The sequence below is a fragment of the Berghia stephanieae genome, chromosome 7 (genome assembly GCF_034508935.2).
Source record: "Berghia stephanieae isolate SIO BIC M18660-M18661 chromosome 7, UCSD_Bste_1.3, whole genome shotgun sequence".
NCBI classification, from domain to species: Eukaryota; Metazoa; Mollusca; class Gastropoda; order Nudibranchia; family Aeolidiidae; genus Berghia; species Berghia stephanieae.
In genome coordinates this window covers 26,803,646-26,816,351 of record NC_088366.1, presented here as the reverse complement: position 1 = coordinate 26,816,351, position 12,706 = coordinate 26,803,646, and the positions used below count along the sequence as shown (strand labels likewise).

General features: G+C 33.7%; 1 protein-coding gene across 2 annotated transcripts; it reads right to left on the bottom strand.

Moving 5' to 3' along the window:
- Window positions 1-12,134, bottom strand: LOC144976972 (uncharacterized). 2 transcript variants are annotated; one of them, XM_078921629.1, is made up of 3 exons: window positions 11,963-12,134; window positions 8,423-8,959; window positions 1-6,588 (listed from the first exon to the last, which is right to left on the bottom strand). In XM_078921629.1, the coding sequence occupies exons 2-3, from the start codon at window positions 8,956-8,958 to the stop codon at window positions 1,377-1,379; spliced, it is 5,748 nt and encodes a 1,915-aa protein (XP_078777755.1). In that variant the 5' UTR covers window position 8,959; window positions 11,963-12,134; the 3' UTR covers window positions 1-1,376. The 2 variants fall into 2 exon arrangements, with proteins under 2 accessions (XP_078777755.1, XP_078777754.1); XM_078921628.1 differs by lacking the exon at window positions 11,963-12,134 and adding an exon at window positions 11,453-11,595 and having other exon boundaries at window positions 1,256-6,588.
- Window positions 12,135-12,706: the final 572 nt, after the last annotated feature.

Genomic DNA, 12,706 nt, shown 5'->3' with positions numbered 1-12,706 from the left:
TTGTTTATTTGATGTGTTTATTAACACACACACACACACACACACACACACAAACACACACACACACACACACATACAATATTCCCAAGATTGACAACAGAAATACAATGTCCCTGGTCGCGGAGCAATAAACTGTACATCGAAACGGAACTTCTCTCATCGACATATGTCGGTTCACGGGTGACCCACGTCCACCGCGTCTAAGTATATCCGACAGGCCGTGGGTAAATTAACAGCACGTCTAAATGGGCTATAATTAGTGTTCGATGGACAGGGATGTTTAAGAAGTCTATTATCTTCAATAAAGCATATTTGCCAAGTTGTATATGTTTGACCAAAAATTAATTAATTTTTTTTTTCATGTGAACCACCCGACATTACACCATATTGCCGAAGTGGGTCACAAGTAAAGTAACAAGATTGAATTATATTGTTCCACTAAAATATAAATTGAAGATTGTTTTCTATTTGTTTCCTTTATTAAAATTGTAATGATCGATTAACATTAATATGGAAATGCCATGGCGAATGCAATAATTCTAACGAATATTCACACAATGGAATAGACAATTAATGTTTTCTTAGCTAAACCAGATAAATGATTGGAAGACCCAAGTCATACAATTTAAGAAATTGTTGACTTCTTCCTTTTAAAAAAATGAAATGATTGGAAGACCAAATCATATAATTTAAGAAATTGTTGGTTTCTTCTTTGAAAAAAAAGTAAATGATTGGAAGCCAAGTCATACAATTTCAGAAATTGTTGGCTTCTTCCTTTGAAAAACATAGCAACTTGAACATTAAATACAAAAATTATAATATTACTAGCTACGTCACAAGCCTTTTCGAATAGATGTCCTACATATGTTTGTGTAGTTCAGATCTCCTGCCGGTTGTAATTAAACAGACATCATGAATGATTTTTTAAAAATATATTTGTTTGTGAATGTTATCAAAATTAAGAAGTACCAAATAATACAACAGATAAATAAAACTAGTCCTTCAATATTTACATTGAAAATGAATTATATTATAACATTAATCTTTCAGTACTCATTTTTACAATCACCCCGTTATGAATTGAATAAATTAATAAATACTATTATACATGCAAATTACCAAATCAGACGAGCAAGACTAAAATAATTAAAATAACTCATCAAAAGACTAGATCGGGCAAAGGGTTTTCTCCATCATCCAAAAAAAGAATTGCTATACACTAAACTTAATTCTAATCATAAGCCTTGTAGCAAAAACATGAAGTTTTTTTATCAAACTTGAGTGACACAAATTGTATAAATTATCCTCTTAATCATAAGCGGATTTATCGTCATTGAATCAAACTAGATTCTCTTATTAATTCTTTTTTTAAAAATCTAAATCAAAACATTGGGCGTTTCATTTTTAACATCATTTAGATCCCTTCCAAGCTCGACTACAACAGTCAATTGATTGTCATCACAATCATTTAGTTCCTCTGTGCAAACTAATTCATCAGGGCTGTTTAGAGAATGGGGTAGAGGAGAAGGAAGGGGCAGAAGGGACATGGAACCGTCAGTATCTGAAGAGCTATTTTTGGCAGGAGAAATATCTGTATTCATAGAATTTAAATACTCAACATTCATGACACTCTTATCGGACAAAGTAAATGTTGATGAATTGTTATCAAGAAGTGATGAATCCTCAGAATTTTTTGCTTGATCATAATTCATCATAACATCCATATCATTACTGGCATTTGTAAGTTCAATATTGAGAGGTAAACTACTACTACATCTATCTACAGGAATGGAATAGCTTTTATTCATTATAAACGTATCGCACATAGCATGTGAAGAATTCTGACCATTTACAGTCTGATATGATTGGTTTTCCATTTTCAACAGATCATCGGAGCTCTGACTAGTTGTTACAGTTTGTGCAGTGACACAAGCTTCTTGAGAGTTTCTCAAACCACGAGTACAATTATCATACAAAGCTAAGGACAGTGACAAATTCATTCTCTCTCTCAAATCTTTGAGGTTAGAGTCAGCCACGATACAGTTATCGCCAACACTTTCCATCTTGAGAGAACTCTCTCTATTAGTTACAGTCTCACCAGTTACTCTCTCACTACAATGAAAATTAAATGGATTTCTGTTGAAGGTGATATTGTCTTTGTTGTGCTGCAGGTCATTGTCCTGTGAAATTTGTTGAAGATTACACTTATGGCAATTTAAATCACTCGGTGAAATCCTTCTTAATAAAACTTTAGGAGACAAAGTAACACACTCTACTGTGAGTCTTCTCTCCATCATATCAATTGATATCAAACCAGGAAGTTTTATTCGATTTTCTTTTGCATTGGCATTAGGCGTATTTTTATTGCTGGACTTGACACCAGTTTGTTGTTTATCCAATGTACCTTTCACCTTCCCATTTGGTTTTAAATTCTTTTGTCCTGAATTGGTTATAGTTTTAGAATTTTCTTTCTTTTTCCATTTCTGGTCAGGAGTTTTATTCAATGTCTTTCTATTTACCACTCTACCTTGTTTCGTAACCTGTTTTGCTTTTAAAGAAGCAAAAGGTGGTTGTACCTTTTGAAAGTAATTGGTATTTTCGTAACTCACATGATGGGTGACTATTTCATCAGGCTTTGAAAGATTAGTTGTTTGTCTAGCTATTTGAGGAGAAGCCTTCCTTTCTAAAGTCTTTCCAAATAAAGCAGACACGTTGATTTTGTTACGACATGCTATTTTTTTCTTAAATATTGGTTTCGAGCTTGTTTCTTTTAACTTTTCACTGTTCTCTTTAATAGCTAGGTGCTTATTGACATTTTTATCTTTTGCTGATTTTGGAGACAATACAATTTTGGATCGCTTATCAGAGGATGTAAGTTGCACAGCTTTTCCAAGTTTGTGCACTTGAGTGACTTCCATATTACCATTATTGCATTCTACTTGAGGTTTCTCATTTCCAGACTGTTGCATAATTAAAGCAGAAGTTGAAGCATTCAAATCTAAATCAGATTCTGCCATATTATCTGTACTGGAAGTCAACTTAATCAAAGCAGTGTCAAATTCTGAAGATACAGAGTTCCTATTTATAAGATTCTTTTTACCTGGTTTTCGGGAGCTACTCTTTCTGGGATTTTTAAATGTGTACTTTCTTTTCGGTTTAGGGAAAAGTTCTGTGGAAATTTTTGCAGAATTCCATATTGACTCATCTCTAAATTTACTATTTTTACAATCTTCAGCAAGTGATATAGCATTGCCATAATCATCAAGCATGTTTATATCAGCATTAAGGCTATTAAATTCTGTTGAGGATATCTTAACCTCTGAAATATATGGAGATTTATTCTGAGGAGTTGAAACTTCATCATTGTTCATAGTTATGTTTTCTGCCATTTCATTTACAAAATCAATCTTGTTGATTTTCAATGTCAATCTTTTCTTTTTACCATTTTCACTTGTAGGTGTTCGTTTCCTTCTTTTTCTACAACCACTTGATTGAACTACTGAACTCGTGTGATTAGAATTCAAAGACACATTTGCAACAACCTTTGGTCTTTTCCTGTACTCATCCTCAAACTCTTTCAATGACATAACTTTGATGTTAGTGTTTGATTCTGAGGATGGGGCCTGAGCTGGGTGTGAAATGGGAACCAGACTCGCAAGTTTACTTTCAGACAATTCACTTCCCTGAGAATCACAATTTTCATTGACTAAATTTCCACTCATCAATGTTGAATTTTCAAATTGTCTATCATCAGATACAGTAACTGTATCTATACTTTTCTCTTTCTCTTTACCAAGTATGTACCCAACATTAGAATCAGCAGCAGTGTTGAAGCCGTAATGAGATCCATCACTGCTTGTCACTTTGGTAGTAGACTCAGAAATTCTCTTCAAGTCATTGGTTTGACCATCCTTCTTCATTTGTTCCCCCTTGTGTAATACAAAATCTGGTCTTCCGCTTTGGGCAGACCCCATCATTCTTTTGTAAATTCTACTATCCTTGTGGCCACCTACTGTCTTCCATGTAACTTGGAGCGGGCTATCAATAACTTTTTCTACTTCTAATACAGTACCAGGTACTTGATTTGCCAATTGTTTTTCCTCAACTTGTTTCGAATTTACGAACAGCCCATTCAGTCTGCCATCTTTCATAATATTGGGAATAACTACTTTTAGTTGTGGAAGTGTAATGCCCTTTGTTGACTTAAATGACTTCACATTCCTCTGTACTGTAGAATTATCTAACTTTTGTTGTCTTTTTTTCTTTGATGGTTTTAGTTTCTTGCAAACTTTCCCAAACTTTCCCATCTCACCTCCAACTGATATTGAACCATGCATATTTTTAGCTCTTCCACCATTAAATTTGGAATGGCACTCTCCAGAATAGAAAATTTCATCATCCTTTTCAATATACTCATCCTGAACTACATTTTGAAACTCAACATTGATTGTGATTTCATTATCATTGTCATGAAATGTCTCTAGTTGCTGTCGGTGTACAGTTTCAGATTGTTGGTTGTCACATTGAAGAGATAAATCACGATCATTGAACTGCTCAGTCATATACTCATAGTTGTCTTGTACCTCTGTTTTTATAGAAACGTTATCTGATAAATTATTAACATCAGAGGCCAAATCATTTCTACACATCTTTTTCTTCTTTATGCTGAGTTTCAACGGACCACGTAATACTGACACAGATCCTGATTTTTTCTTCGCTTTGCCTTTATGAGGGGATCTTTTCAAACCAGAGGTTATTCGGTCCTCTGTGTCATTTTTACCCCTTTTTCTGACTTTTCTTTTACTGTGAGGTTTTCTCTGTGTAAAATTTGCTTGCTTTACTAAATAGTTAATTGTTTTTTCCCTTGCCTCTGGTATCATATTATCTGGATCTGCAAACCATCCTTTGCATTTTTTCCCTTTTTTCATATTGAACTTAAAACCAGAATCCTTGCCAGTGAGGTTAATACTAACATTGGCATACGAACCCAACCTTATAATTTTAGAGCATTTTAGTGATGATAAGCTCTCATTATTTTCAACATTGGATTTACCAGATAAAACAATGCTTTCATCTAATCTCTCGAGTTTCACTGTCAACGTCCTTTTTCCAAAATCGACTAAATCAGTGATAGCTGGATTCTTCAATTCTGGAATATTATCAATATCAATATTACAATCATTCTGAACAGCTTGCAAATATTCATCATTACTTGAAATTCTAGAATCAAATGTTGGCAAAACTTGACTTGAACTAGTTGACTCAGGATCTTTCATTCCGTTTTCTGAATTGCCATTGTAGTTAAAACTGATGCCATTGTTCAGTGTTGACCCAGACAAATTTTGGGACGGCATTGGAGAATGAATTTGGTTAGAAATTAAGGCCAACTCACTCATTTCCAGATCCAGATTAGGTTTAACATCTTCAAGATAACTATTCGAATTGTTCATGTTTGCTGACCATTTATTTTCTCTTTTCAGAATTTTCAGCATTTCTTTCAACTTCCTATCAAATTCATCAGGATCATAAGATAAGCAATTTCTGTCATATTCAAATTCATAGACAAGTTTCTTGTCCCTTTCTTTCATATGATTTCTGTCTATGTGAAATTTCATCATCATATACCTAGAGAACGGACGGTTACAAATATCACAGACGTATACATAATCCTTCCCATGAGAAGCTCCGATATGAGTGAAAAGATGATTGATATTTCTGAATCCATGCAAACAAATTGGACAAAGAAAAGAACGATCTCTTGCATGAACTTTAAGATGTGCTTTCAAATTCACTTTAGTGGAAAACTTATTTTTGCATATCAGGCATTCAATCTTTTTGCCTCCAGTATGCAATGCTAGCATATGCTTATTGAGGCTGTTACTACCTTGAAGAACTTTACCACAAATTTTACATGGGCAGTCCTGTTTTTCATGCCTACGAGTGTGAGAGCGTAAACTGTGCCTGCTTTTGTAACGCTTGTTACATAAAACACATTTGAAGTCTAGACTAGTTTTATGTACTGACATGTGTTTCGTTAAATCTGATTTGGTCTTGCATCGCTGCATGCAGCCCGGGTGGCTACAGGCAAAGTTTCTCACCTCTGAGTGAGTGAGCACATGTTGACGAAGTTGATTTGAAGTTTTACAAGCGTAGTCGCATTTGTCACAAAAGAAATCCATTAAATCTGAATGAATCTTTTTATGATTATCTAGCGCAGATTTGGTTTTGAACTTCCAGTCACACAAATCACAGCTGAATGGCCTGTAGTTAGAATGAGAGCGCATATGTCTTCGAAGATTAGTATGACTTTTAGAAGTATGTGCGCACAGCTGACATTTGTATGGTCGGGCAGAGTCATGAACACGCCCATGTTTTGATAGGTCACACCGGCTTGCACATCGAAATTCACATTGATCACATGAAAACGGCTTCTCTCCGGTGTGCTTGCATTCATGAGCTGCAATACGAACACGATTTACAGAATAATATTCACAAAACCTGCATTTGTAAATCGTTCCATCACGGTGTGCTTCCTCATGTTGTTGAAGAGAGGAAATTTTCTTGAGTTGTTGACCACAATATTTACATCTGAAATATTTAAAAAAATTAAAAGCAGTGAGAACAGTGTACTGTGACTATTTGTGTTTAAGATCAAGATTACCTTTATCAATTTTCACATTCAAATAATTCAAAGAAAAATGTTGGTCATTTGAATTCATAACAACAAAAAATATACATATATGAGTTCAAATGTGCAGCTATGTGGTCTTATGTGTCCCAGATTTGAGTCCCGCTCTAAGTGGTGCATAGATTAGTCATTGGAAAAGACTCTACTATCATTGTACTCAGATGTAAAATGAGTACCTGGTGATTTTTTTCTTGTCAATGTATGTTTAATAGTGACAAGTTATCACAGTTAAGCATGTTATGACAGGCCGGTAAATGCGCATTTTTTAAAAAGTCTGAACATTTTTGGTCTATATGTTCATAATAATTATAGCTATTATGAACAATTGCTTGAAGATAATCAAAATTAACGGATACAACTATGGCCTTGATATCCTCACTGCGATCAATGTTGTAAATCTCATGCATTGTTTTTTTTTTTTTTTATCTTGATAGGTAATCCATAAAAATACAACTGATGAAAACAATTTTTTCTTATGGTTTATCTCGGACAGGGAAACCATAAATATAACAACGCCGTTGAAAACAAAAAAAATAAAGAAAGTGAGACAGCTTCATACATTGAGTAAATGCATGATTCGCAATTCAACTTTTCAGACTTGGGCTGAAATTTGGTCTCTGCTCCGAATAACAAAGATAGACAACAAGCAGCAAGTGGAATTCAAATCCATGACCTGTGACCTCGAATGATGAAAGTAGTTTCATGATGGATGGTGCGATAAACATCAGTAATACCAGAAGCAGAAATTACTCATTTTTGGATTTTCACGAAAGTCTAAAGAAAGACTGACATGGTCGTGGATTACGAGTGAGTGGCTGTGTGTGATTACATGTTTATCATACTCTATACACACCTGCAACTTTCCTTTACGGCTGTAGCTACACACAATACACAATGTCACAGTAAATCATCATTGGCCGAAATCATCATGGATGTATTTAAAAAACTGTTTAATTAATCTTTCTTTTTTTTTTTCATTGGTTGGATGAAATTAGTTTGAGAAAACTGTATTCAAGGTCAAATTTAGGTCGAAGAATGAATGGAATGAATGATAACAAAATTAATTAGGAAAAAAATTTGGGAAATTCAAAAGAGTTCAAGGAAACCGTGTGTTCAGGGAAGCGGTAATCAAGTGTATTTAAAAGAACAAAAAGTGTAAACCTCACCCTAACCTCACTATTGGTGTCAAAAAATTCAGGTTCAACCAAATATCACATGAGTTAACCCTTGAGAACTTATTTATTTCTATATAAAGAGAGAGTTACTGGAACAATCGCACATAATTAATCCCAATACATCCACCACTTAAGAGTAGTATTGATACTTGTCACATCAAAAAAAAAAAAGAAAAAAAAAAAAAAGAGCAGCAAAGATGAATCTATCCACTTTGTGAAAATATTCAGGTCATTGATAATATTATATAATGGGAGAAATTGTTGTCTAATTAGGTTAGAGCAAACTCTAATCTGGCTTTTAAAGTTTACATCCAAAATACATCCTGGGATTAACTCCATACAAATTTTAAACAAGACAAATTACAAGACTTATTCTAGCAATGAGTAGCATCCTCTTCAGTTATTTTTTTCTTTAATCATTTAAAATAATGCAGATTAAAAAATTATTCGAAGTTGAAGAAAGCTGAGAAAATTGGTCATCCACATAGAAACTGCAGATGGTGATCAATCATGAAAGTATTTGATGGAGTAAAGGGTTAGCATGTTAGACTCTTCTTACCTGTAAATCAAGCCTGGCGGTTGCTTTCCAAATACATGAGCGCTTGAGACAAAACTAAATGCAACTCCGGAATCAGGTTTTATGTTTAGTTGTTCTGTGGGATTGTTATGACAACTGATGCTCTCATCATCATCATCACCAAAATTATTACTGTCACTATTGGCCTCATCTTCTTCTACAGGTTCCAGTTTGACTTGGCATTGATTGTTCAGATCATCACTTTGACTCACTTGCCCATTCATTTCTATCATGGTTTCCTCTTCTTTTGCTTGAGATGAACCAGCAACATCCATAGATATCTCAGGACCTTTCCTCTCCCTCGTCTTTTTCAATTCATTTCTATTTGATTCAATTGTAAGATCTGACTCTTTAAATAATGGATCTTTTTCATTTCCTTTAGGAACTTCAGTTTGTGACTCTCCAGAAATCATGTCACCAGATATCATTCCTTTCTCAAGATCATTTATATGATGAGAATCGGGAGGGTCTTCAAAATTTTCTCCAGCACCTTCAGGATCAGAGGTACTTGCATCCATTCTGGTGAAAACAAAATGGGAAAAATGATTTATAGGTGATGTAAGCAGACAGCAGATGCAGACTGACTCATATAAAATACAAGGGGGTAAAAATTCCCCGGATCTTGAAGGCCTGTATTCTGTAAAGCTACATCAACTGGGACTCAATTCATTACAATATTATAAACACATCGACCCTAATAAGAATATATACCCCTTGACACATACATACTCAATCCCATTAGCGCCTTTTTTCTGTAATTTAAATGAGCAACAGAATTCCCTCACTATCTGAAATATATACTTATTCTTTTATTTACAAGCCATCATCATGGATGCATGGACAATAACAATGATAAAGCATGAAAATTACAGTTTCTCATCATTTGTAGCTTTGCTGTATCACAGCATTTGCCCAACAATGGCTTTGTTAGTGAAGCAAGTAATGTGTAATGGATTCCTTTTGTTTACAAACATCAGAAACATCTCATTTTGCCCCAACCAATAAATATACATCGTTCTATCTCCAAATTATTGACGAAAGTATACTTCAGCCTTGTCACTGGCAAAGGAGAGAGAGAGGTGGTTGTCAAATATCAATCAATATCACCTTTAATTAAAAACGAGATTCCAAATACATATAAAATTCACAATTTTAGTTGATCAAACTTGGTAAAGAAAGTTATAAAGAAAAGAAATGCAAATAAAATGTATATAAGCATAAATCTGGAATAAAGTCATTTACAATTACATTGTAACAAGACATATGTAGAAATCTGCTTTCACATTCGTAATGAACAAATAAGATTTTGATTTGCGCATGACACTCAAATTCCATCTAAAATTCTGTCCATTTGTCCTTGTAAGCCTGGTTTTATAACTAAGTTCAGTAATACAGTGGTTTCCACCTAAGTGTCAGGAAGGCAGTTAGGAGGCATGGAAAAAGGGCACATGGGTGGAACAGACACAAAAGCAAAATGCTCCATGGTACAAACAATGTGATTTCCTCTCAAAAAGTAGTCGATAAAAAATGAATATTTTACATCAGGTGTTATGGAAACAGTTCCCAACTTTATTAAGAATACATTTTAATTTTATTGGGGATTTGGGGGGTTTTAGTTGTCATGTATTGACATTTTAAAAATCAATGGACTTGCATACAACCAAACTAAAATTTAGTCTCATTCTAGACCCAGCCCATTACAATTACAACAGAGAATTTAAAAAAAGAAACATAATCCTGAGCTGCTATAACAAATCCTATAAATCAATAACGCAACCAATGTCATGTTATATAACATCTCTTAGAAAAGTGAGTGGAGCAAGCACTTATGTTGATAATAACAAGAAATGAAGTAAGCAGGAAAGTGCAAGAAGACAATAGAGAATAAAAAATTTGCTACGTCGATAGTAGCTCGAACTCGCGACCTTACTGGTATGACAACTCCACCCTGGCCGGGGAGAGCATGGCTCTACTGTCTGAGCTATCCCCACGCTCTCCCCGGCCAAGCGGAGTTGTACCAGTAAGGTCATGGGTTCAAGCCCCCATCGCTGCCGCAAATTGTTATTCTCTATTGTCTTCTGGCACTTTCCTGTTTCCTACTCACTTATATTTTCTTGTTATAACACCTCTTACACTCTTATCAGTCACCACCTCAAAGCGGTATTGTGTTGGGATGAACTAGTGTTGGAAAATGAGTTTGTGTCCACAAGTATGAAACATGGGAGATAATTTCTATTTCTTATGATGAAGAATCAATCAAGTTTCATACATTGCGAAAAACTTTATCTATTTTCTATCATTTTTAATCTAAATTAGATTTCAAGGTCCAATTTATCCTGACATATTGCCATTTTGAGATGGTAGGTAAAATTTATGGTCCTTGATTTACACTGGAACTGCTTTGCTTGTTTTTTGTTTTTAAGGGTTTTACGGCGCTTGTGACAGTTAGGTCATTTCAGTACCAATAAAAAGGAAGAAAAATGGAAAAGTAAAAAAATTATTGATTTACAAATAAAAGCACAAGTAAGAAAAATAAGACAAAGGGGAATGGTTTAATAAGGAATAGATGTAGATTCCAAGAGCACATCCAGTGTACTTAGTTTGAGATCACCTAAAAAGTCTCATCCAGACACAAGCATTATCCCACTAAGACTAAGAGGAGCAAACTCAAACTCAAATACATTATAAATCAAAACAACAGACGACAACAATAACAATTAATAACAGAGAGATGACGTACAAGAAAAAAAAATAACATCTCCTAAAACTTTAACTATAGATTTGACTGTTTTCCTCCCAGTCAAGGACTCTGACAAAGAAAAGAACAAAACAAAGTAATCTCATTCCAAGACAAAGACAAAATGCAAGTTCGAAAAAGATATAGGGGTATAGAATACACAGTGAGTGACCTTCCTGCCCAATGAGGGAGGTCAAGTACCCCACCCAGTGGAACTGGTTTGTAGGGAGAAATGAAGCAGCCATGAACAAATTAGCGTTTTTCTTACAACATACCTGTCACTGTCATGCCCATGATTGATGAAAAAATTAATAAACTTAAACGGCATAAAAAAGTTCTGAATAGCGATTTAACAAACGATTCTTTTTGGTGTATGACATGACCATATACATTCAATTCTAAAAAATGACCTATGTTCTCTAATTAAGTTGTTAAGAGAGTAGAGAGAGTAAAAGTACAAGAGAGCCTACTGTGACTGTCACAGTAACAGTAACTGACTAGTGACTAGTGGAGAGGCAATATTTCTTTACAGTTTACAGGTAATAATAACATTAAACCCATGCAGCTATTTTAGATTTTTAAAATGGTACGTTTAAAAATATCACCCCATAATAAAATGATGAATTTTGATAAATTATTGATTGATGATATGGAAAACGGTCATCAAATATATAAGCACTCAAGTGAACGCGATTGATTGATTGATGTGTGATGATTCATAGTGAATCCCTCTAAACCCCGTTTGCAGTCGTCGATTTATTTATTCATTTCCAAGCAAATATTACCTGATGTCCAGTGTAACTTTATTTTGAAATAAACCACGGTCGAATTATTGAGTTAAAATAATTTGGGCGAAATTCCACAGTCAAAAATAATAGCTAAATCGATAGATTTTGCTTGATGATGTTTGTTTTTACCAAAATGTATCCACATTGAAGTCTTAGCAGTTTAGTGCATATTCCGGGCTGCTCATAGATCTGTGACTGCCTTCTGTAGTCTACAGGCGCTTTGCTCGCCAAGAGGGCAAAAAGGACAGCTGCGCTCACTACTGGTTATGTAAAATAATTGGGTTTTTGTTGGGGTTTTTGCATAAAATTGCATAAAGATTATGTTAATTATGGGCAAAGCTAAAATCACTCCTTTAAAAAATCACAATTAATATCAAAATGACTCTGAAAATATACAGACAAAAAAGTTTGCGTTTAAATATTTGAGGGGGAAAATGCCAATAAATTGTTTTAAACACTATAAAATACGGGATTGGCTTTTTGTCCAACAATAATTTATTATTATTATTATTATTATTATTAATTATTATTATTATTATTATTATTATTATTATTATTATTATTATTATTATTATTATTATTATTATTATTATTATTATTATTATTATTATTATTATTATTATTATTATTATTATTATTAATATTATTATTATTATTATTATTATTATTATTATTATTATTATTATTATTATTATTATTATTATTATTATATTATTATTATTATTATTACTATTATTATCA

Bases quoted from the DNA above. Each gene is read 5' to 3' on its own strand.
- LOC144976972 (XM_078921628.1), bottom strand. From the start codon at position 11,505: ATGCCGTTTAAGTTTATTAATTTTTTCATCAATCATGGGCATGACAGT. The intron at 8,960-11,452 runs GTATGTTGTAAG...TGTTTTCACCAG, and splicing joins CATGGGCATGACAGTGACAG to AATGGATGCAAGTACCTCTG. The intron at 6,589-8,422 runs GTAAGAAGAGTC...TAAATATTTCAG, and splicing joins CCGCCAGGCTTGATTTACAG to ATGTAAATATTGTGGTCAAC.